The 25,890-nt window shown below is 39.2% G+C and overlaps 1 protein-coding gene across 2 annotated transcripts in view; it reads left to right on the top strand.

The window, feature by feature from the left end:
- The window catches only part of LOC101850049 (cysteine--tRNA ligase, cytoplasmic), a 45,816-nt gene that overhangs the window by 13,645 nt on the left and 6,281 nt on the right, over window positions 1–25,890 (top strand). For both annotated transcript variants that reach the window (XM_005111410.3, XM_013089812.2), the window contains 18 exons: window positions 887–1,008; window positions 1,667–1,755; window positions 3,814–3,910; window positions 4,543–4,641; window positions 7,908–8,018; window positions 9,277–9,417; window positions 10,233–10,321; window positions 10,971–11,092; window positions 11,880–11,992; window positions 13,022–13,150; window positions 13,476–13,709; window positions 15,528–15,628; window positions 16,811–16,851; window positions 17,365–17,513; window positions 19,456–19,521; window positions 20,790–20,871; window positions 22,898–23,046; window positions 23,845–23,904. In XM_005111410.3, the coding sequence (XP_005111467.1) occupies window positions 922–1,008; window positions 1,667–1,755; window positions 3,814–3,910; window positions 4,543–4,641; window positions 7,908–8,018; window positions 9,277–9,417; window positions 10,233–10,321; window positions 10,971–11,092; window positions 11,880–11,992; window positions 13,022–13,150; window positions 13,476–13,709; window positions 15,528–15,628; window positions 16,811–16,851; window positions 17,365–17,513; window positions 19,456–19,521; window positions 20,790–20,871; window positions 22,898–23,046; window positions 23,845–23,904 (1,959 nt within the window). In that variant the 5' untranslated portion in view covers window positions 887–921. The remainder of the gene's footprint in view (window positions 1–886; window positions 1,009–1,666; window positions 1,756–3,813; window positions 3,911–4,542; window positions 4,642–7,907; window positions 8,019–9,276; window positions 9,418–10,232; window positions 10,322–10,970; window positions 11,093–11,879; window positions 11,993–13,021; window positions 13,151–13,475; window positions 13,710–15,527; window positions 15,629–16,810; window positions 16,852–17,364; window positions 17,514–19,455; window positions 19,522–20,789; window positions 20,872–22,897; window positions 23,047–23,844; window positions 23,905–25,890) is intronic.

Below are 25,890 nucleotides of genomic sequence, written 5' to 3'. Positions count from 1 at the left end.
TTGAATGTTGAATAGCGGAAGTTAGGTCTGGGCCTATCATATACATGAAAAAACATTCGACAGAGGTATTCAAATAACTCAAACTTCGAAGCTTTGTTGAATTTTTGTTTCCTCTAAATCGCACAGCACTACTTTTGAGCCTTGCTGTGCAATGCCATTATTATCAACTATTAATTAATGTTCCTAGTCCTCTTTTCTTTTCTCTGTTCTTATTTATTATTGTTTTGCATTTATGTGTGTTATTTTTTATAATTATTGTTGTCGGGGGCTAGTCCCCCTGAAACCCCCCACTGTTTTTATCAGTGTGCATTAATACATGTAAACACGGTGGGTCCACCAAAGTTAAATCCGGCCTGCCTAAGTCCAAGCCCAAGTTTAAAGTGAGACTAAAATGGACTCCTTAGATATATTATATATGTCATTTCATGAGAAAATATTTGATCTTTTGTGTCCAGTTGGGCCGTAAACTATTGGTGTTTTTCAAGAAAAACAGTTTCGTTTTTATTTTAATTGAACTGACCAGGGGCGATGTATTCATTTGTTGCACTAACTGCCTCGTGGACCAGACTGCTGCTGCTTCTTGCTGACCGGACTGGCCTGCGGGCTGTAGTTTGCCCTTGTCTGGTCAACTTGATTGAGAGAAATGGAACACTTTTTTGGTTAAAATTAAAGTCGGAGAATTTGTATTTGTTCCGTGTGGAAAAGATTCTTCTTGCAGCCATTTTCTGGGTAGACTTTTGTTTGTGGCATACACATGATGTCCTCTAATAGTTTTTATTTTTAAAAAAAAAAGAAACTTTGCTTTTTGATGGTGCATGGGGCTGTCCTTGTCCCACAACTATGATTGCTGTCACTTGTTTTTTAATTCATGTATTTGTCATTGCAGGAGTAGACTTCACTTTAGAAATATTTTGAGCGAAAATGAAAAGATCACAGCCAAAATGGGAACCGCCATCTGGGGAGGGAAAACCTGTACTCCGCCTTTTTAATAGTTTGACGAGACGAAAGGTAGGTTTGTTGCAGCTACTATTATTATGTTTAGGAATTTTTTCATAGCATTACTCTCCTAAATATAAAAGCACTTTACCTTTTAAAGATGCATGGGAATTTTCATTATGAAGACAGCAAATCAATCACTTGAGTTTCTTTTAATGCAAAAAATTCACATTACTCTTATCCCACCTGCTTCTAAATAAAATAACCTGTCTGTTTGGAGAAACATGATGATAATGCCAATACACTTATTGTGGTAAAGACTGCTTTCCTGAGTCTTGAATATTAAAAACTGTACAGTGTACAGGGAGCAGTTGTTGGTTTATCAGACACCAGAACGTTCTCGACATGTTGCCAAATAAGAAAAGAGATGTGTATGCAAATTTTCAAAACCCGAACTGGCCTTATAACTTAAAGTTTTGTCTTCAGAAACATGTATTGGCAAAGAATAAAAGAAAAAAAAATCAGTTTGTTTTGTAGTATGAGATATCATCAGATATGACCTCTTGAAAATGCTGTTACTTCATAATAAATCCAATGACAAACTTTGGCCAGTCTTACTTGCGGATGAGCCTCACACTATAGTTCACATGGTAATGATAATTGAGATAGCCATATTAAAGTTCTGATGCTTCGTATTTCATACAATTTTTTTTCTCTTCTTTCGGTGCAGGAAGTTTTTGTACCACAGAGAGGTAATATCGTGACGTGGTACAACTGTGGTCCAACTGTTTATGATGCATCTCACATGGGGCATGCCAGGTGAAACTATATATCTACCCTTTTGTACTTCTCATTCGGGATTCCCCAACTTTTTTGTTTTTCTTTGGTATTCTGTAATTTCCACAAAGTTTCTGTTTGGCATGATGTAAGATTCTTGTTTACTTGCTTGGGACTGTGCTCTGCTGCTGTGGGAAAAATTCTCAAATAGGAAGAAGTGTTGTCTGTATGCTGTAGTGGTAATTGATTTTAATGCATCCTGTAAATATTCATCCCTCTCTCCTCTTTTATCGTTTCCTCTGTATTTTATTTCTCTCTCTTTCCAATCTCCCTTTCTCTCTCTAATTCAGTGTGTGTCTACTTTTGTTTCAAAATACATGTGTATAGTTGCTTCCATTTATGATTTTTTTTAAATTGCCAATTTGGGTTGTTGGGTATCACCTCATCCCCTCTTCTTCTCTAACTCCCTTCCTCTCTCTCTAACATATTCTCTCTACTTACTACTTACTTTCTACCATGGGCTATATGAAAGTCTTGTTAGTCAAAATTACATGTCTTTGGACTTGCGTCATAGAATAAGAGCTTATGTGTCAAATGGAGGCTTTATATTAATTGCAGAGGTGGTTAAAAGTTTTATTTGTATAAATTCAATGCTTCAAAAGCCATCTCCATTGAGTTCCTGGTTATGAGAGTGTTGATGCAACTGTTGACTTGAGAAATTTGTTACTTTTGTCTTTGGCATATCTCAAAGCTCCTTGGGTTTTATGTACTCAAATGCTCTGTTGATGGGTGCAATTCAACCTGAAGACAAGAAGTTGTCTGGTTGCCCATCTGCTGTACTTCAGAGTGTTTTTGGCCTCCTGGACTTTTTCAGTGCTTCTTTGTCAATTGTTACTCAAGCAGTATTTGATAATATGTAAGTTCTGTTTTGATCAAATATTGTATGTCCTATGATGATGCTATATATAGATAATGAGGCCAATGTTAGTCAGAAAATGGCAGTTGCTGGTGGTATAGTGGTCTCTGTCTAATCTTAAAACACTTTACTTAAATGGCAAAGAGCCTGCTTTTACCATGTTTCAGAATGTTTTTCTTTATGTTTTAAACGCATAAAAATAAGAGCTAAAAATTAATATTAGTCTTAGATCTCTGCTATAACTTAGGGAAATAAACTTTGGCTAATTATAAGCATCTTGCTTTTACCATAGTCTAAGAGACCTTCTTCAAGGGTGGGATGTGCACATTGTAATGTTGTGAAGTTCAATAAGATAAAGCAGGAGGCGTTTCTGGGAGGGACGGAATGGGCAAGACTGAATGGAATAGTAGAAGCATTCGCACCCCCTCTACTTTTTGTTTCACGTGGCACTGCCCACTTTCAAGTGCATCACTCTTTGGTTGATATAGCCAGAGGGAGAGCTGCAATACACTGTAATGGCTACCTTTAGTGACTTTTTGAGAGGTAGAAAAGGAAATGGATTGTGGACATACTGGTGGCAAAAGTCTATACATACTTTGCATACTTTTTTGCAGGAGGTTTAGGAATGCACATGAGCACCACTTCCAAATCGGATCAGCCAACCTCTAAGTGGTTTTCAATTAGTGGAGTTGTCTATTACACTCACATGTTCTTAAAACATGGCATTAGGATCACCAATGACTCTGTCAACAATGCATAGACAATGATGGTTTCCTTGAAACTTACTTGAAGAAGCTGAGTGATTCCCCTTTTAATCTGCTTAACAAGCTGGTCAGTGTAAGAGCCATCTTTTTTTGTTTGTCTCCTAACGACCGGGTTCTACGGCAGAGACTATTGGTCTAGGAAAGAACAGATGATCCGTGTTCTGTGGCATCATCTTTTGTCTCTTCTGGTGATGCTAACAGTTCTTCACTGCAGTGTTTTCTATTGCTTCTTGGGACTGGCTTGACTTTCCTGTGATTTTCTGTCCTCTGTTCCCATGTACTGTAATTGACCTTTGTTGGGGTCATATCCCTCTTGAAGGCATTTTTGTAGCTCAGTAGAGAGCAACGTTTTTTTTGTGCTGACCATCATGTTTTTAAGAAAAGTCTATTTTTCAAAATGAAATAATTTTCTCTTTTCAGGTCCTACATTTCTTTTGACATTTTGCGTAGAGTGTTGATGGACTACTTCAAGTATGACATCTTCTATAGCATGAACATCACAGATATTGATGACAAGGTAATCATATTTGTAAATAATCTTTCGCTGTTGTGTTTGGTGCTTATTGTTTCATCTGTGACAAAGCTGCTCTGAACAGATTTGCCAGTTACCGTTACACCACAAGGATCAATCATAAGTTTTGTTTACCTAACCATTAATGTTCCATCCTGATGTTTTATCCCTGTTCTGAACTGAAGGTAATTTAAATTCAATAAGTTCCTAAATAGGCTAGTACAATATAATAACAATATGAGTTTCATGATCTCTGTCTGCACAGTGAGGTGGTTTAAGAAGTGGAGTGAGGATGGCACCAGTGTAAGATCCTTCTTCAACCTGACCTACTCAGAGGCTCTAAGAAAAAGAGGTTCAATACTCAGCTCTGCTAATTCATTTAATTTAATTTTGCTGATAATCATAGATTGGCCTGCTGTGGAAAACAAGGAAACAAAACTACCCACAAAATGAATTTTGGTGCAAACTTTTTGTTTCTGGGAAAAGGATGTTCAGTTTTTTTCTTAGATGTTCAGTGATATTTTATGCCATTGCATATACACCTGTCTTTTAAAGATAGTATTTAAAGTGTACTTTTCAGCCACGTTTTCTTTGTCTCTCAGTTTGTCAGATAACATGTTGCTTTTATTTCTCTTCAGATCATTGTCCGTGCTCGTCAGAATCACTTGATGCAGCAGTACATTGATGCAGGCCACAGCCCACAGCAGGTGGAGCAGGATTTAGGAGAGGCGCTACAGGTAAGACACTTGAACTGTTGCTTAACCCTATTTTTACGCCTGGGGTCATTTTGTACGCCAGGGATTGTATTCTTCACATTGTAGAATACTTCTAGTGCGAAGGTCTCTTTGAAACTTTCAGTATTTTTCAAAAAATCTTTTTGACAGACTGCTATGCAAAGCGTACGGATCGGATTAATGAGTAAATTTCCTCTTTGGAAAGTGGTGGCCCAGAGTTCACACGACGTACGGATACGATAGTAAAACACGAAGTACAGATAGGGTTACGGTTTTGTTGTCCAGCGTGCTCTCATGGTAAGAAACTTCATCTTCATAATGTGCCGATTATATATATTGATCCTAGCGATACATGGTCACAAGTCATTGGTCGGTGGTTGGCTGGTGTTTTGGTGTAGTTTCCTGCTTCTTTCCTGTCAAACATCTATCGTCCTTAATCTCTCCTTTTCTTTGTATGTTACTCTCTTGTAACCCCTCTTATCTTCAGCACTTGTATGACCTGTTTGTGTTGCAAGTGCAATAAAACTTACTAAACCTATTAAAATTAAAACAAGTTGTTGAATGTGAGAATATGTGTTGGGAAGAGGGAAATGGTCCGTCCATCAGCATTGTGTGCAAAGATGGAAAGAAAAAGTGCCATAGGGTAGGAAAAGGAGAATAGTGTACACTCTCACTGAGTAGCAGTTAGTTTGATGGGGTTTCACAGGGATGGGGGAAAATAAGATTGATGTGTGAAGAATTCATTCTGTGGCTCCCATGCGCATATATATTCAGATATTTGTTGTTGGTTGTTCATGACTGTGTTCTGACTTTGGTTCTCACTAGGGTTCTCTAACTCAAAAATTACCCAGGGGCCTCTTTGGTTAGAGTCTGGGTGAGCCTGGACCGCATCAAACATTCCATACCAAAAAATCGTTTTTAAGTATTTTTATTCAGAGTGCAATTTTGAAATCATGTATTACAAATGTTAACAAAAACCACTGGAAACTGTCACAAGCCTGAGCTATGGCGGCAGCCCCTAAGAAATTGTCAATAAAAAAAAAGAAAAGGGATCCAAGGCAACACTTTGACAAAAAAGCGCAAATGAGAAAATTGTGTGGGCGGCACAAAAAATTCGCTTCCTCAGAATTACAAAGTTCTATATACATACACACAGGTACATAATAATTATGTGTTAAAAAGTATACATACACACACGTACATAATAATTATATATATACACATAATAATTATATATACTGAAATTTTTGGCCATTTTGAAGTACTAAGACCATGAGGTCAGAAAGCAAATGTTCTATCTGCTCTATCAAAATTGTAAGAATATTCAGAGTCGTTATCAAGATATTCAAAGAATTACATTTAAAAAAGCTTGACATATTGTGAAAATTAAAAATGTTGACATCAAATTTCTCAAAACTAGGTGCTGAGCAGATACAATGTCGATGGACAACCAAGAGGTCTGAGTTTATGCTCATTGTGTCTTATACGCTTTTTGTGGTCTCTTTTTGCAATGAACTTTCAGATGAGCTAGCCTTTGGGATGCTTCAGTATTTCTTCATTTTGAATAAGAATTCTTATATCTAGTTACGCACTCTATAAAGATAGAAGGGAATTTATTCCTTACATATTATACTGAGGTTGCATTGTTACAGTATTGGTGTACCTTGTAACATAACTAAATTGAAATAGACAATGGGTGTGTATGTTGAACTCTTTCCGGACGTAGTTGTTTTGGGGTCTAGACGTAATTAACTTGTGACTCGATTCGGCTATACAGATGATGTACAAGATAACTTCATAAAAGCATAACCAGTGCTCAAAACGTAACATATGACATATCAAATTGAAGGAAATTGAATAAGGAAGTACTTTCTAACATGAAACGAGGATTAATTTTGAACATAAATATGCATTACAAAGGTTAGAAATGGCGATGACGATGAGAAAAATAAATTTTGACGGAAAAATTACACTCACTAAACATGTGAAAGCAAATCAGTATAGTACAGGCCAAGAGCAGATTCCATACATTTCTGAAGATGCAGCTTTTTATTTGAATGCAATATTCCAATTTTTGTTTGAGTTATGATGATATTTATACTGAGTCCGGTTAGATTGTTTTGTTGATGCAAGAACTTTACACTCGTTTTTCCTCAGACTGACGCTTTGGCAAAGTGAAACTAGATGTTTGTTTCCTAAATCCTTTCCAAGTTTTCAATAACAATAAAAAGTACTTATAAATAATGGATCATATTAAAACGAAACAAAACTGAGGCACCCTATCACAGCCGATATATCGGCGATATGTCCGCAAGGGGTGTGGACTCGCGCCGATATATCAGCGATATGTCTGGAAAGAGTTAATCTTGGACTGTGCTTTTGAATGAATAGTATTATTTAGAAAGAAAAGTTTTGGCATCTCAGGAAGTGCAATTCTAGGTTAAATTTCTGGAATCTCAGATAAAGATATAGGCCTATGTGTGGCTTCCTGTGACACGTGTTTTGTACGTGTATATCATATTATAGATTCTTTTTTTACCCCTGGTTTCGTTTGGTTTTGTTGTTTCTGTCTGTCTTCTCATGCACCAAACGACGGTTACTATATTGATGTACTTCTCTTTACTCAAACAAAAAAGTTCAGAAAATTCTCCTTTGCACACCCCTCCTCTGCCTCTTCTGTCCCCATGTTCCCTGGGGGAAAGAAAAAAAATAATTACCACAGCACACCAACAGGAAGAGCAGTCCTTCCAATCTTGGAATGGTGTATGTGAGGAGGACATCTTTGCTCTAATGATTATGTGTGGTATTTCCATTGATGTAATTTCTGCCATTTATTCCTTTCATCTTCTCGACCCTCAAGCACTGTACTTTGCCTTACAAGCGACCTGCAAATGTCTAGTGGGGCATTGTTCTCTTACCTACCAAATTTCTTTCATGTCAGAAATTTCTTTCATGACTTGTCTCGACGTAGTTGAATTATGTGAATGCAAAGCACTCTAACACTACCAACACATAACTCTTTTTTCTTGATTTGATCATGCATTGTTCGTGATGTACATGTTCTAAAAACAAAAAATGTACATGTATAAAACAAAATTTGGGACCCGATAATCTGTTTGCTACATGCATGTTTATTTGCAATATGTGCATTCGCTGTGCGCACGCTAAACTAGGTTATTTTAATAGGGTTGTGAGTGGCTTTTGTATAATTATTTGTGTTATAGAATGCTTGATATATGATACTGATTACTTAAATATTTTCTCTGCAGCTGCTTGATGGCAAGATTGCAAATGAGACCAGTCCAGAAAAACTGGCTATGCTGACTAAAACCAAGGCGAAAGTTGCTGCTCTTGTAGACAGTGGGGATGCTGGGAAGAATGTGAGTCCATTCATAAGTTGTGTTTGTGTTTGGAGATGTCTTGTGTTTATTATTTGGCTCTTATTTGCATCATGTCCTGGTTGCTTGTCTCTCTCTCGATGTGTCTGACTGAAAGATTGGCAGTTGAAATTATAATAAAACAGCTGCTTGTAGATTTAGATGTTTATTATATTCCCAGTACATAAGTTAGGAGTCAGGATTACTTCTTGGATACTTGTCAGTACCATGTCCATAGTTTCCATTCTTTCATTAGATATATTTGTATCAATTTTTTTATAGACTTTAAGAATTAAAGATGAATTTCATTAAGAAACATTGCCTCTATAAATGTGTCACGACATGGTGGAATCAGACGCTCATCAATTTTTGGGCATGTGGAGTTATTGGTATCATCTTAAAGCTTGTTTATTTGTCTTGCTTCCAATGAAAAAATTACTCATCTTTCTTGAATAGACATGGAGAAATTTGCGATTGAATGAGGTGGGGGTTGCCTGGTTTCAGAGGTAAAATTAATGAGAAAATGGCGGCCAAAGTTTGGTGATTTCCTAAACTTGAGTCTTTGGAAACTGAAAATTTACATTTTTTGTGCCTTTAATCAACATTTTCAGTAAAAATCCATGCAGAAAAATGTGTTTGTAAATGGACCTTACAGGGGTTGAGTTAAGAAACAAAAATTCAGTAAAAATTGCCAACTGGCAGAAAAATGCCCGTTTCTTCAATTTTAATATTCTGATGAGCGATTGATTTCACCATGTTGTCTCACAAATAGATAAAGTGCACAATAAAAGAGATTAGCTGTTCCGTAAACCCAATATGACCTGAGGTGTCTTCATTCTTTCTTCTCTTTCACACAGATTTCAAGCTCGCCCCTCTATTTTTTTTCCTTTTAAAACTCTTTACTGTATGGTTCATTGGAAGGCGGGACGAGGCTTACTTCTTCTTCGTCTTTTTGGGGTTTACTTTTGACCCTGTGCACTACCCAGTGAAGTATGGCCTTTCCCATGCTATCTCGCAAGACTTTTCAATTCAACATCCACATGTAAATTTAAAGGTTTCTATGTGGGTGGTTGGCGGGTACTCTGGTGTGACTTGCTCCTTCTGTACTATAAAAAAATGTATCGTCTCTATCTCCCCTCCTTCTTTTTTGTGTTTGTTACTCTCTTGTAACACCTCTAATCTTCGGCACCTATATGACCTTATTGTATTGCAAGTGCCGTAAAACTCCAACTAAAACTTTAAAAAAAGATTTGTATTTCAGGCTTTGCTGCAAGAAGTGAAGGAAGTACTTGCACCATGGCTGGACAAGAACAAGGGGTCAATGGTCACAGAAAACGCAATTTTCTCTGAACTCCCTAGGTTTTGGGAGGAAGAATTCCACAAAGACATGGCTGCCCTAAATGTAAGAGGATTCTCACTGATTTTATTGTGTTTGTGTATTTTTTGGTCCCATTAAGGCTTACCTGCTCTAACGAGATATAGTATCTTCAAAGGTGAGGATGGGTGGCTGTTGTCTGATTTCAGTCCTTTTTTTTATAGGAAGTTTGTGGTTCCTCAAAAGAATGATGGGACTGCTTTCACTGGAAGAGCGAGTTAAAAGATGTTCTTTGCAAATCAAGCAGCTGATAGTTCTGACAGTCTTAACCCGTGTTTGGCTACAATTAAACAGTTCAGTACTTGATGCTAGGAGTTCAATGATAAGACCTTGGAACCACAGTAGAATCACAAATTCAGCCTTTTTGTTGTTGTTGCCGTCCCCTTTACTTTTGAGTTTTGCACCCTCCTCTCAACATATGAAGTCACTCACTTGCTCATGTAAACATTCCAGTCTAGGTTCATCTCTTTATTTCTGTGTGTAAGTGCTTGTGCTTTCAAATTTGAAATATTAACAACGTCCAGAATTTTTCGTCTGGAAATGTGACTGAAAAAACAAGTTTTGTCCCCTTTTCTGTATGAATGAATTTTAAGGTATTGTTATTCACACCTCAACGATTTGTTTAAAGTCCAGAAAGTTTTTAAAATGCAGTTGAGTCTGCTAAAACTGAAAACTGAGGGACCACCAGATCTTCTTTAGTTTAGTCGGGTTTTCGGTTTAGAGGGAGTTGCTCAAATAGTGATAATTGTAGACAGCGTAGAGTTGAACTTTTACAGTAACAAGGGAACCTCAATTTCCTTACAGGAGCTTTTAATTTTTTGTTCCTTCCTCCATGACACCAGGTGTTACCAGCTGATGTCCTCACGCGAGTCAGTGACTATGTGCCAGAGGTGGTGACCTTCATTCAGAAGATAATAGACAACGGCTTTGCGTGAGTACACACCCAGGCAGGTGTAATCCAATGATATCAGGTGCATACTGGGGGAGTTAAAAATTCCACCCTCTCAAACAATCTCAATTTCACATCAAAGAGCGTACGGCTTAACACCATGTGTGCATGTAGTTTTGTCCTAGAAGCCAAATAAATGTGGTTAACAGAAGTTCTCCAATTCCTTCAAAGAATGTAGCTGGCCCTTACCTCTAACAGTCCAACCCAAACTCAATTCATGTGATTACCTCCTGTCCCATGGGATGGAGACAAAGGCAGTCGCTATCTAGCCCTCATCATCAACACTTCTATTGGTATAGATAAAAGGATTTCTTGTTATGCTGATATGGGATAGTGCAGTAAGTAAATTGAATGTTCGGCCTGAGGTAGCCTAGACAAAGATTCCCGATATTTTGAATACCGTGTCTAACTGTGGAGCATAAGGTTGTAGAGTCAAACAAATGAACAATTGTGAAGGCAGATTAATAAATTATATTTTTGCCGTGGGGGGAGGGGGAGCTTTGCAGAGTAAAGAGATCTTCCTCAAGTTTTGCCATTTTGTTGTTGGAGACAATTGTATAATGTGAGCTTTTGCCTTGAAATGTGTTATGTATCATTGTTAAACTATGCTCTTGTCCCCTCTCCTTCACAGGTATGAGTCTAATGGATCGGTTTACTTTGACACAAAGGCTTTTGATGCAGCTCCAAACCATTTCTACGCTAAGCTGCTTCCAGAAGCGTTTGGAGACAAGAAGGCCTTGTCAGAGGGGGAAGGTAGGGGAGAAAAAAGTTGATGACTAGCTTGAAAAACATTCTTGAAGTTGAGATTAATCATCATCATCCGGTGCCTTGCCGACTGGCGTGGGCGATCATGGACCTCCACTTCCATCTGTCTTTCGAAGCAGCAATGGTGTCTGTTGTTCTTGCTGCTCCCAGCCATGTTGTCATCTTGTCCAGTATCTTTTCCCTCTGTCTGCCTCTACCTCTCTTTCCATCAAACTTTCCTGTTGTTGAGATTAATAGAAAGTGGAAATGTTGGATCAACACTCTTGACAAACTAATAAAAATAATAATAATGAATAGCATTTGTATAGTGCATATCCCCCGCTCAACGTAAAGCTCTAAGCACTTTACAATCCATATTATTATATTTGAAACATTATCGGCTTTTTGGGAAGCATGGAGTGCAAGCGGCCAATTAAGCTCTCAAACACAAACAAATTGACATGATTTGTAGCTGTCTATAGTGAGGTACCCTTTCCAAAGTGGGTGAAGGGAGGAAAATTTGTGTTAAGTGCCTTTCCCAAGGATATTATGTTACGCCCCTAGTGGGATTTGAGTCCTAGCCCTTTTAGTTGCGACCCTGATATCCTAACCGCTAGACTGCCAAAATATGTTAATATTTTGCTAATGTGAAGAAGTTTTTTTTTTTATCCCTTGGCTTATATATGTTCATAATGTTGTAAATGTGTAAGGCAAGGGAGCTTATTCTTTGTGGTCTCTATTGTAATTCAGTTTTAGTTGTATTTTCGTGACCCTTTTTAGCTATTTTTGGTCTCAGGTGAGCTGAGTGTGTCAGAGGAGAAGCAGAGTGAGAAGAAAAGCGCGACCGACTTTGCCGTGTGGAAAGGCTCCAAGCCTGGGGAGCCCTCTTGGGACTCTCCTTGGGGGAAGGTAAATGCAGGATTGCCTGCGTTTGTTTGTCGATATTGATTAGTGAACATTTTCTTTTGTTGTTGTTGCTGTCAATCCAGAACATTTTTAAAAAATTGTATATTCACCAATATGAGACAAGATGACTTTCTCTTTCTAGAGCACAGGTGTCAAACTCAAGGCCTGCGGGCCACATTGAGGCCAGGGAACAATTATGTCTGATCTGCAAGAGAATTTTACTCTATATACAGAACCTTACTCCAAATATAAACCTATTTTTTTGTCAAGAAAAGATACCATACATCCAGCTCTGACAAGGTAATGGTAATGGCATATGAGCGGAAAATAATTGGTATGTCTTGATTGTTATTTTAACTTTGGTCTGTTGTAATTCATATTATTTAAAGAAAGGTTTGGTGTTCCACTGCTCAGTGGGTGTTTATTCAGTTCTGCCCACAAGTTTGAATGAAATTTGAATGTGTGCCCCTGTGCTATTGGGTTTGACAGACCTGTTCTTGGTTATCACCATCAGACAGTCTGTATAGGGGCTGGTCAAGTTACCCACTTGAAGACCTCGTCCAGCATTTTAGATGGTGTTTTGTGAACAAAACATTTGAAAGGAAAATGTTAACTTATCACTATTTGCCAATAAATGCTTGCCTTTTTTTTTTCCCCGAGTCTCAAACTCAGACTTTGGAAAACATTTGCTGAATATAACCCTTCAGTCTGGGTGTGTTTTTCTTTGCACTTATATACTTGCAAAGAAGCCATTTCAGTGGTAAATGTTTCCCTTTTCAATATTGGTGAGTGAACTCTTCGTACAGTGAGATTACTCGGCTGTTCATCTTCTGGCACAGAAGACTTTTTCTAAATGTTTTATTGATAATTGTTCACTTAGTGAAAGAATCAGGCTCTATGGACTCATTAGGTTATATCCAAACTAGCTATGAATTGGGTCCCAATTGAACTTTCTTCTGTCACTGTTTGATAAGATGTAAAAAGACAGATCAGCAGTTCAATGAAACAACCTTTCTTATTTCCGCCTTTCAGGGCCGTCCCGGCTGGCACATTGAGTGTTCTGTCATGGCAAGCGACATTCTTGGAGAATCCATGGACATTCATTCTGGTGGATTTGACTTAAAGTTTCCTCACCATGACAATGAGTTGGCCCAGTCAGAGGTATGAAGCATGTTAAAACTTGGCATGAGACATATCTATACATAAGTATTACTTCATGACTTGATTTAGTCCTGTGCTGCTGGCAGATATATATCAACGGTAAAAGGGCAAACAGTGTTTTGCGCCAAAGTTTTGTTTCATAATTTTTGCTTTGTAAATTGCCCTGTATTAAGATAGGATGCAGGAGGGTTTCCAAGTGATCTTTCCTGACAGAAATGTAACTAGACCTAATTTTGGACATGCATGGGTTGAGACTGTCTGTACTCCATAAACTAAGACTCGACAACAGCATCAGTGTTAATGAGCGCACTTTGTTATATCGCAGGCCTATTTCGGACACGACCACTGGGTGTACTACTTTATTCACTCTGGCCACCTTACCATTGACGGCTGCAAAATGTCCAAGTCACTCAAGAACTTTATCTCCATCAAAGAGGTGCTGAAGAAGTACTCAGCACGTCAGGTGAGGCTGCTGTACCTGTTGCATTCCTGGAAGGACACCATGGACTACAGTGAGAACACGATGGACGTCGCTCTGGAGTTTGAGCGCACTCTCAATGTGAGTTTGAAAACTGTCTTCCCAGCCTCCCTCCAGCTAGTCCCCCGTTTTCAGCTCCTCCTCTACATCTCACCTTCATCACTTTTGCTAGGAAAATCTTCTCCTCTACATCTCACCTTCATCACTTTTGCCAGGAAAATCTTCTCCTCTACATCTCACCCCCAGCTTTGTTATAAAAGTCTTCCCCTCTACATCTCACCTCCAACTTTTGTGAGGAAAGTCTTCCCCTCTACATCTCACCTTCAACTTTTGTGAGGAAATTCTTCTCCTCTACATCTCACCTTCAACTTTAGGTAGGAAGCTCTTCTCCCCAAGGTGTGTAGTGCTGGTTGCTGGCTCCCACAGAGTGTGACCAACCTATCCTCTCTTTGCCTTCAAATGTTTTTCTTTCTGCTCTCTGCCACAGTTGCTTGTTTTGAATTTTTTTGGGTCAATCTTTTGCATGCTTAAGCAATCAGACATAATTATGCAGGTGTGTTAGGTATCTTCTGTCTTGTGCTCACTTTTTTGCTAACATGTACATTTTTAAAATTGCAGTTTCTTAATCTGAGATATTGTTTGCATGTGCTGAGGAAACGTTTTGTCAAAATTCATATTCTAAATACTGAAAAAAGCAAAAAAAAACATAATATAGATACAATTGTTAAAAGATTGAAACAGTTTTTTTTTCTACCTCCTGTAAAATTTTGCTTTCTAGGCTTATTACAACTTAACAGCTGGCCCATGATAGGCTGGTTTCATTTCTTCCTTTTGCAAACAATGCTACTATAACTGTATGACTTCTTTCATAACATTTAAAATTTTAAACAATGTTTTGGCTCTAAGCTCAGTCTTCTTGGTTTGTAAACTTTAGTGGTTGGAGAGCACCCCGAATAGGTCAAAGAGTGGATGTTCTGTATCCACTTATTCTTCATCCATAATTCCACTGACTGCAAAATGAATTTCCTACTGTACTACGTTCAATCCTAATTTTCACAAGCGACAGGTCCAAAACACCCAAAAAGGTGAATTCGAAGGCTTTGAGAAAATAAGGATGATCTGTGACTCATTTCACCACAGTTATGGCTTACTTCCTGTAAGCTTTTCTTAATTTTATGTATGCTTTTTCTTTTCTTTCCTTTCTTCTTGCTGTTAAACGCAAATTCTTGTTTGTTGAATTTGGGTTTGAGAATTTAGAATAGGTTTTTAAGAGTGAAAGATATAATTTATTCCTTGCACTTTCAACCTTTGTATTATATAAGACGTAACATTTTGCGGCAATGGCTAATTAACTCCTGAAGAGACGAAAGATAATGCAATGGGGCATAGCTCATTGATCTTTCTCTGAATATGGCATTTTCTGGCTTTTATTGACCTATGCCACATGTGCCATTGTTATAATGCAGAAAAGGTAGACCAGTGTCTGTGGTGTAGTGGTTAGTCACTTTGCCATCGTGTACATAAGACCTGAGTTCAACTCATATGTGAGGAGAATTTGTATCAAGTGTCTCGGTCTTCCTGCTGAGACGATATACCCTTGTCAGTCGCAGTTGCCCTTTCAGCCCCAGTTGGACCTCCTAAATGATCTGAATTGTATTTATGGGGGATGTTAAAGCATTTCCATTACAATAAAAACCAATTAAGTAGAGCATTAAACAGACATGATGAGAGGGTAAATGAATGTTTGTGTTTAAGATTCTGAACACCAGCAGATTTAATACCTGATTATTTTCTGTTGATGGGAGTCTGTGAAGACAATCCCTTACTGATACTGAGGGACCATTGTTTTTCTTTTAATGAACTTCTCTTGAAATGATTACGTTTTATTTGCCACCATAGGAGTTTTTCTTAACGGTGAAAGACAGCCTGAGGGGTATAGCGAGTGATGGCTGCCTGGCGTGGACAAAGTGGACGAGTGATGAAGTAAAGTTGAACAATAAGTGAGTTCAAGTTTTGGTAATGGTATTGCCTCTTTGCATGTCTTTCTTGGTTAATGAAGAACAGCCTTTGCTGCCTTGTGCCCGCCAGTTAAGAGCATATTTAAAGATTCTGTCATTGTGTCATTTTTACTACTTCCCTGCAAGGTAATGAGAGCAGCATCCTTCAATAAAGAGATGTTACCTTTAGAAGAATCCAGTCTTTGGTATTTGGGAAAGCGAGGACAGTTTGTATCTTGTTATAATAAAGTGTAAAGACCCGGTCGCTATTTCTAGACTAAATTCTCAATATGGGGGGCATCTAAACTACCATATCATTTGTGAGGTATTGTAGTAAAATCAGGCGCTCGTCAAAATAATGAAATCAAAGAAACCGGCACTTTTCTGGCCGCTGGGTAATTTTAAAAATATTTTCATTTTTGCCTCAACACCTTTTATGTCTATTTAAGAATACATTTTTGTGTAGACTTTACTGAAAAACATTGATCAAAAGTACAAAAATTATAAATATGCAGTTTCCAAGAACTCTCAAGCTTTGAAAGTTACCAAACTTTTACGGCCATTTTCGCTGCTAATTTTACCGCTGACACCAGGTGACCCCCACTTCCTTCTATTGCAAGTATCTCGACTTCTTTTCAAGATAGATGGATAGTTTGTTCATTTAAAGCAGAAAAATGAGCAAGTTTGAAGATGATTTCAATAACTCCATATGCCCAAAAATTGACGAGCGCCTGATTCCACTGTGTCGTGACACATTTGGTTGATCTTAGTAAAATTCACACATTAAGTTTTTCATTCTCCATAAGCTAGAATTCTTAGCATCTGTTTTCCTTTATGGTGTGATTTGACTGAAGAAACCAGGTAAAACAAAATAAAGCAGATGAGACTGCTACTTTGTCTTGTTCATGGTCTATTCCAGTGCTTGTCAAACTTTTTATTGCCAGTGCCCTTTTTTGTCACATTTGAGTGGCTAGAATTTTTGTAACACCCACCTACACATATTTCCAAGCAGAGCATAAAATAAAACCTGTCACTACCGAGGTGATTCCTGCTGCCTTACGAAATTAACAGATCACCCACTTGTGGGCAATATTGCTGAGGTTAGCATGCTTTGATCTATTCAATCTTAAGAGAGCAATTTGACTTTGTTTTTAGTTATTTTTAATTTGTAAAAAAATGTTGCAGGCTGCTTGAGAAACAAGAAGGTGTCTACGAATCCCTTTGTGGTGAGTCATTATCATGGTCTTTTTTAAAAAGCCTATGGGAACTGCCTAGTTAGTTAAAGTAAAAAGACAATAATATTTGTTGAAGAAGCTTATCATTGCAGCCCAGCTATAAGGAAGACCTCAGGTGATAGTTGTTTAGCACTGTTGTGCCTTGGGTGTCTTTCAGTTTCCTCTTATATTCTCCACTCTATTGTGGGGGTTCAGTGTGTCTCCAGTTTATAGAGTCTGTTAGATTTTCTAGTAAAAAAGTGTACAGAGATGTACATTTTTGTTGCAGCGGAATTTTATTAGTCTTTTGTTTTTGGAACCTACCAACAACAAAAAATTTCGCTGAACATTAAATTTTGTGGCATAAATTTTTCTTAACCTTCATATTAAATGTTCCCTACAGGGAACGGGGGGGGGGGGGCAAAAAAATTTGGTTCTTTCCAACCAGCGGATAAATATTCACAAGACACCAACAGTTTTGAGAGACAGTAAATGTGTTTTTCTGATGTTTTTCTTGTTCGTCAGATAACATTGACACAAGAGGGGCTATGGACCACATTCGTGAGCTTGTCAGCGCAGGAAACTTGTACATTTCAGCTATGCGGTCCTCTCAGCGACAACCCAATCGAGCTCTTCTCATGAAAGTGGCCACCTACATCACTGATTTGCTTAAGGTGGGCTTTCTGCTGTTGCTGGTGCGGTGGCACCTGCTGCTGCTGCTATTTTTCTTTATCCACCTTCTCCTCCACCTCCTCTTCTGCTTCCTTTGAGTGACTATTTTTATGCAACCGATCTCGACTTTTTTTCCCCTACCCATGTGCACTGTTCTTAGCCTTATGAATGTGGTAGTCTTTAATCATCTATGCATCTTCTTTTATTACATATTCCTATCCTCATTTTTGTTCAAATTAAGACTTTCTGTTAATTTTGTTGGGTCCCATTTGGGAATGCTCATGACCTTACTTTTGTGCTTTCATCGGATTTTTCATGCCTTTTTGCTTGTCTTCACATTGCACTTTTTAATGTCTTTTTGACTTTTTTCTCGTCACTGTTGTAAGCTGACAAAATGCCTTTTTTTCACTTTGGCGCCAAATTTATTAATTTGCTTAATCGAAAGCCTGATCGGTTTCCCTACTTGTGTGAAAAATTCAAAGTGAAACTGTGATTATTTTTAAAAATAAATTAGAATTGAAAATTCAGAAGAACGCTATTTTAAAATGGTTACCCTGACAAAAAACCCCCTCTTTTTCTTGAAACTGTTGTAAATAAAACAAAACATTTTGTCAGCTTAGGGCAGATTAGGTGTTTCTTGTCTTCATATTCATATTCGTATTACAATTTTCATGTTTTTATAATTATCCTCACATGATTTAATTTCGTCTCAGCAATACTGTGTTCAACTTTACATTCTATCCGTATTAGAGAAAAATTGTAAGTTGGGGAAGTACCCACGCTTAATGGATTGTTCTGTGTTGAAAAATGTACGAAATTCATACCACACTGTTTTCAAAATGTATGATACTCAAATTGAATTGTGAAATTATGTCCTCTTCTTCTGAGCTTCTATTTGCTACTGTTTGTTTCCCTTTGTAGTTTCACTGTATCACGGTTGATAAATTCTGATTTCTGTGGAATATGTTTTGTCAGAGTCAGAAATATTTAATTTACTGCAGTAGAAAAACAGTTTTGATCATAAGGTATACTGCTTTTTTCTTCTTTTTCTTTTGTTGTGCCTTTGTTTGTGCATGCTCTTTTCTTTCTACTTTCAATTAGTCTTACATTTTATTCTTTATTGGTAATGTGACAATTCAATTTACTGTTGTCATGTGATTTTCGTGTAAGAAGCTTTTCGTTCAAGTACTGTGGCCACGTACGTCTGTCTCTTTCAGAACTCTTTTGAGGTTTTAATTTGCTTCTTTCCCGTTTCTATTTGAGATGGGAAGAAAAGTTCTTTTTTGAGACGTAATCTTGGAAATGTTTACATTTCACTTTTGGTTGATTGTAAGAATATGTCATATTTAGGGGGCTCTCGTGGCCTAGAGGTTAAGGTGTTGGCCTCTCATTCAAAGGTCCGGGGTTTGATTCCGGGTAGCGACCAAAAAAAATTTTCTTCTCTAAAATTGTCTCCTTTCACATCCTTTCCTGATCTCTAACAATGTTCTGTTGTCTGCTTTCATTTCCACTTTCTGCCCCCACCCCCTCACCTCCTTTGCCCCCTCCTCTGGGCTCCTGACTCTTTCTGCAGCCTTTCTACTGCTACTCCTTGGCTCCTCCTAACTGCTGTCTTTCTGCCACACCCCTGATCTTCTGGTAGGAAAGATCTACACCTAGCCTTCTCGGACAAGGGCGAAAAATCTCGGAGGGCCCGTGTGCAAGTTGCGCACGTTAAAGATCCCTTGGTGGTCTAATATCGATAAGAGTAGGCTTCGGCCGCCACCCGGGCAAAATTCAAAATTTCCTACCAACGAAAAAGTATTAGGTGTGTCCTGCGCGCTCATATGACCTTATGCAGTTGCGAGCGCCGTAAAACCCTATACTAAACAAACAATATGTCATATTTCTCTACGTCATCTCATTAAAAAAAAATTTCAAAGCATTATCTTGTTTTTGTCACAGATCTTTGGTGCTATTCCTAAGGAACAGGCTATTGGTTTCCCACAGGGAGGATCTCAGAATGCAAATGTAAGAAAGATTTATGTTGTCCTATTGTTTCGGCTTAGGCGGAGACATTGAGTGTTTTTTAACGCATAATATCCATTTCATAACAGCTGTGTCTGTATTCTTGATTAACTGAAAAATTAATCAAGAGGGCTTCAAGTACAGCTGTATCAGTAGCGCGCGCACACACACACACACACCCACACACACACACACACACTTGTCTAAGATGGCCACCCATTGTCAAGGAGAAAAGTGGCTGTCCTAGACAGGTGAGTGTCTTTCAGTGTCATTATAAAGAACAAGAAACCCAAAGGGGAAAACGGGAAAGGGTCATTTGTACAGGTGCTTGTCTTATACAGATGGCCCTTGTTATGGTGTTTATTTTCAGTCGTTGATTTTACACTGTGGTCTTGTTATGAGTACTAGCGGGTGGTAAAGGATGGACACAATACGAGATTGCTTAAAAAAATTTGTTGCATTGTTCATTTACCACTGTGTCTGAGTGTGATTTCTATAAACTTTTCCTAGGGGCTGCCCACCATTATCAGTTTGGCGGAATCATCACGATTTTAAAAAAAACCAACAGTTTTACAGAAATGCAGTGTAACACTTTGATTCTGTTTTTTCCAAAGTGATTGCCGTTAGGCTACCCGTACCCAACCCCACCCTTTCAGAATAAGGAAGAATAACAGTCTGACCCTGTCACTATGTCACGTGCTGCTGTCAAAACTTCAACACCTTCTGTGCACAGAGCCCTTGTAGTCGCTGCAGTATCAATTTGCCCTTAGAAAAACAATAATTGCCAAAGCCAGGAGTAAGGCAAACATTAGTCTGAAAAGGTGTCAAATTCTTCCTGCTGTTTCGTGGGTGACGACCCAGGCCAGTGGGAGAATTAAAAAAGCAGAAAAGGATCATTGTTTGAAACTTGAAAGTATCAGCTGCAATATGCGCCATGGTGTGTAGTCATACACAGTCAGGATCAAAGCTTGTGATGCGTTAGACTGCTGTTTCGTCCGTTTCTTTTTTTTTTTTTCTTCAAATTCAAGCTCACAGCTTACAGCCAATAACTACACGCATTTGTTTACGTTGTATCCATCCTTGAACATGCAACCCCTGTCGTTGACACCCCAGGGAACATGACTATCCATGGCTGTATTATTAATTTTTTATTTCTTGATTACTAAAACGTGGTGGATGGGCAGACCAGGTTTCCTTTTCATGCTATAAGACCTTGAATCTATTTTAAGCACTGCGAATGTTAAGCTATCATTCTTATCTTTTTCAAACAGTTGGAAGAGGCTGTTATGCCCTACCTGTCGGCCTTTGCAGACTTTAGAGAGCAAGTGCGAGTGACTGCGCGAGAACACAAAGGTATTTTAGTTTGAGCTCTATTTGAGAGATTGTTCAAGATTTGAAGGTTTTACTGCAATATGAAGCAGGCATGAGAAGTTTCCCCTCATTCCTGCAAAATGTCATGCTATCTGAGGAGAATTTTGAGGTGATGCAAAATGTTTCTTCATAGAAGTATATGTAATGGCATTGTATTTCTCACCTTTTAAAATTTCATCAAGGTACGTTCTTACCGTTACAGGCTCAATGCTTTTTGTATGTTTTAGAAGGGACGGAGTGTTCCAGTAGAGGTCTGTGTCACAGTGCAGTTCGGCCAGTACCTTGTGCGTCTATCTTCAAGAAGCATTGCTCATGGTGAGCACATGTTGAATCTATAACCCCCAGTATCCGATGTCCGCAACCTATTTGCTCATTTCTCGATTTGGTAATGAATCGCAAGGCCTAGATCTGGGCCTATCGGGCGCTTGCTCTGACACTACGATACTGCCTGCCCATCGTTTGGCCTAGCCTGTCGTGCAGCCTCTCCGTATCTATGACGCGCGGTCCCACCAGTGCCTGATGTGCTGAACTCAGGTTGATCAGCGGTATGCCTTGGGCCTGTAAAGGGCGGTATTAACTCTTATCCTGCGTCTGTGCCCAGATGCGTATATTATCAGCAACCGATTATGTCGGACGTGCCGGGCAGGCCACCGGGGTCACTCAGTGTGTACTGTTGGTGTACAGCGCGCGTGCCGGGAAACGTGTGTTTTCGCCGTGAATACCGAGGGAGTGTGTTAACCGATGATGAAAATAACACTCTATCTTTCATAGCTTTCTATTTATAAAGTGTTGCAAACACATGAATAACCCCCTCTCACAAGCTGATAAGACATTACGAGTAGTTACGCCCATTCGAATAATCTTTCTGGACGCTCTTGTTGTTATGAATGACCTGAGGTTCGAAAGGGGGTAATTTAGGTCAATTTCTGAATGTTTTACACTTAAATTGTTCTTTGTACCTGCACAATGGTATTCAAAACTATCAAACAAGCTTATTTTTTATCAGGTAGTATCATTTCATACAAAATCAAGGTCATTTGAAATATTTTGTATAGAAAAATGGAAGTCTTGTTTCCTGACTATCCTTTCGAGCTCCTCATGTCTAAGTGGGTCAATTTCTTTTATAATTTCATTGGACGAACATCTAGAGCTACCAACTTGGCATGTTTTGAATGAGACGTATGCCTCGATTACGAACCAACGCAGGCGTTTCTAGAAGAAAGCCACAAACGCAAACAAACTCAAGCAGACTGACGCTCACACACTTGACCTGCGTGAATGGGGATCCGACTCGGGACCCGAAAGACATGGAAGAGGATGTGCGCTGCGCTTGCGCTGAGCCAGGGAATACACTGATTCGGGACCAGAACGTAGGCGAGGTGCCGAAATAGGCTTATCGGGTGACATAAACCCGGCTCCCGCAGGATGAGGGTTAATGAATCGTTAACCCACTGCTTGCCAAGCGGTCCACTCCTTTTTCTAGCACACCCTCTGCGCTTGCAGGTAAAGAAGCAGTATTTAGCACTCACTACACCACGAATTGCAATGTTTCTCTTCTTCTTCTACCACCTGAACACTTACAAGTCTTCAACTTGATGGTCTTCCGCAATGTTTCTATCCTACTTGTTCAACTTGATGGTCTACCGCAATGTTTCGTCCTACTTGTTCAACTTGACTGTCTACTAGTCTGCTACATTCCTCAAAACTATAAATATCTTCCCTCTTTGTCTATACGGGCTTGGGTTAGGCTAAGGGTCATTCAGGCGTAAATTTTGGTGGAACAGATCATCGCAGTAGACCATCAAGTGGAATGGCAGAGAAACATCTATAGCCTGATGTATTTGTGTGGTTTTTACCTCAGTGTAGCGTCTCTGTCTTCATATTTTCGTTCTTTTCTTCATCTTTTCTGTAACTCCTGGACCAATTGTTCTGTCTTCAAAGTAGATTTCAATATGTAATTGGGTGCTTAGCTCTCAGAAAAGTAAAGGATACTTTTTTTTTCCTCCAGCCACTGACATTCTGAAACAATGCGACCGTGTTCGGGATGACACATTACCTGCCTTGGGTGTGCGGCTGGAGGATCATGAGGGGGCACCACCAGTCATCAAACTGGTTGACAAGGACACTCTAATGAAGGAAAGAGCTGAAAAACTTCGGGTAAGTATCAGGTACACCGTATGGGGAACTTCGTAATATTAAGACTTTAAACAGGAATATGTGAGCAAAAAAAATTTTTTTTTTTAAATTTGAATATGAGTAGAAGTTTCTCTGAGTTTTGCAGTTCATGGTTTTTACCACTGGGAGGGATGAGCTGTTTCAGTGGTATTGGTTTGTGGAGTAGCAAAATTGAAGTGAGGTTCAGGTTCACCTTCGTTTTGAGGCAGTTAAGTACTTCCACTGTAGAGTCTGTTTGATTTTTTAAAGATAAGATAATACTTTATTATCCTAGGGGAGGATTTTTCTTGGCTATACAGGACCGCAAAAGCACATGCAAGTATATATAAAAGTTAAATTATATATTACTCTCATTAAGATTCAATATGAAAAGAAAAGTGAAGCTGGCAAATGTACATATCACATCAGATGCATCATTCAAACCTTTGTAGGTATTTAATTACAAGACCTTTAGAGTTATAAGAGTTATACATATATATAGATACCTACTCGAAAAAGCAATACACTTTGATGTTTATTCTGACAGTAGCTTTATACTAGATGATAAGAAACTTCTTTTGTATTTTTCTTTCTTAGTTTTTAAAGGTACATATCTGCCGCTCCCTGATCTTACAATTTATGTGGAAAGGAGGTATGATTGGTCGTTTATAATGTTGTTTATTTTCTTTATACTTGTGATGTTATACTTTTCATCAATTCTAGTAAAATCATATCCAGAGATCTTGCTGGCTTTCTTGTCTAATGGTTCTGTCAATGGTTCTTTTATATTGTCTTCGACAGATAGAAGAACAGAAGAAAGCAGAAAAGGAGAGAAAGAAAAAGGAAAAGGAATTGGAGCAGGTGAGATTGACATACTGCATTTTGTCTTGATCCATTTGGCCTGACAGAGAGAAAAACAAGAGATTTTTTGGGGGGTATAAATACAGATCCTGTTCTGCATCCTGTCCAGGGCAACAAAGTTATTGCACACCGGACAGATCCATAAGTGCTCAGTTCCCCCCAGCACCAAAGCCCGCTAGGTATCCATACTGATTGTTCCGGTGGCTGTCTGATTATGGCGACGTCTTTCCTTTCCAGATAGTCGTTCCATTCTTCCTTCTCCCCTCTCTATCCCCATTTCCCGCATCCTAATGATTGCGTGGTGTTCTGTTGTCTCCCTGTCTTCTTCATCCCGCAACGTTTTCTCCAGGGTCTTCAACACTTCTCCTTTGTCAAATTTCACCTCACCATCAACCACGGCACTGCCAGCAGCCTTTCCGCCTCCTCATTGCCTTTCACTCCAGAGTGCCCAGGACAGAATATCCACGTGATGGCTCTAAGTGATGAATGTTGTATTGGGTTCATCCATTCACTCCGAATTAGCCCTTTCTCAACCCTTCGCAAGATGCTCTGGGAGCCCGTGACAATGATGAGATGAGTAGTTCTTGGTCTTGTATTATGAAGCAATCCAAGCGCTCTTGTTACGGCCTCAATCTCCATTTTCATGCTTGAAGTTGTTCTTTCTATGGCCCCTGACAGGCCATGAACCTCTTTGTTCCCACTGTACTCCACAAAACCCCGTCCACTTTTCTCACCCTTGGAATGCTCCTCAATTAACTGTCGTATATCATTGTTGTTAATGACAGCAGCACATTCCCGTCTTTCACGACCCATAGTGATGTGAATGTTGGCCAGGCTTTTGCAATCGGGGCTCAGTTCAAACCTTTCCTTTTCACAGCATATTCCATCGATGCCACAAACTTTCCTCAAGGGGTCTTCGGCTTCTGCCATCCATGAGCTGCCCCGTTAGATCCTGTTTACTTTGATGCTGCCCAGGTTGTCATGCTAAGGAAGCCTCGGGTCTCCCAAAACATTCAAGAACTGCTTTGTCTGTGCCACCTTATGCCTCACTCTGATGCTGGCCAGGTCAAGGATGTATCTCATACAGACAACATGGGTGTCCTTTGTGCAACCTAGAACGGCCCTCATAGCTGCATTCTCGACTCTCTCCAACCTGTTTATCTGAGTCTTGGACAGGAAGAAGATGCCCAGCCCATAGTCTATGACTGACAGAATCACCAGCTGCATTAGGAGAAAAAGAACTCTCTGTAGAATTCCCGCTGAAGCCAAGTTCTTCACTACATTGATGCCCTTCTGAGCCCTGACAGCAACATTGTCAATATGTCTTGGGAACTAAAGTGTCCTGTCCAGAGTGATTCCCAGGTACTTCAGCTCATGCTGTCTGTCTATGAGAAAGTGGTCAAACACAATTGGAGGCGTAGGTTCTTTCACAATACGGCTGTTGAATGAGCACCAGATGACCTGTGCTTTGTCTGGATTGATGACTGCATTGTATTCCTCACACCAATCTGCGACCTTGCTCAGCCTGTCCTGTAGCATCCGTCCAACCGCTAGCCTATCACGACCTTGTCCGTAGACCTTCACATCATCTACAAATGTTAGGATTCTTCCTGCTCCACTTTCACCGATCCTAGCAATTTTGGACGTATATATGTTGAACAGAACCGGTGATAATGCTGATCCTTGTGGCAGTCCTGAGGCTATCACTACTGGGTCTGACATCCATCGCCCACTTCTCAGCACCACCTTCCTCTCAAACAGAGCTTCGGAGATCCATTGTATCAACCAGGGGTCAACATCCATTTCCATCAGGAGATCCATGAGCTTGCCGTAATCAACTCGGTTGTAAGCATCCTCTAGGTCTATTGCAGTGTTCTGTTGAACGCTGAATTCCTATTTTCCAAAGGATTTCAAATCCTCTTTTTCTCCTTCATTATTATACGTTTTGCAACTTTATTTGCTGATAACTTGATAACTTGATAAAGA

This window comes from Aplysia californica, unplaced genomic scaffold, assembly GCF_000002075.1.
Source record: "Aplysia californica isolate F4 #8 unplaced genomic scaffold, AplCal3.0 scaffold01055, whole genome shotgun sequence".
NCBI lineage: Eukaryota > Metazoa > Mollusca > Gastropoda > Aplysiida > Aplysiidae > Aplysia > Aplysia californica.
This window is presented reverse-complemented; position numbering and strand designations above follow the sequence as displayed.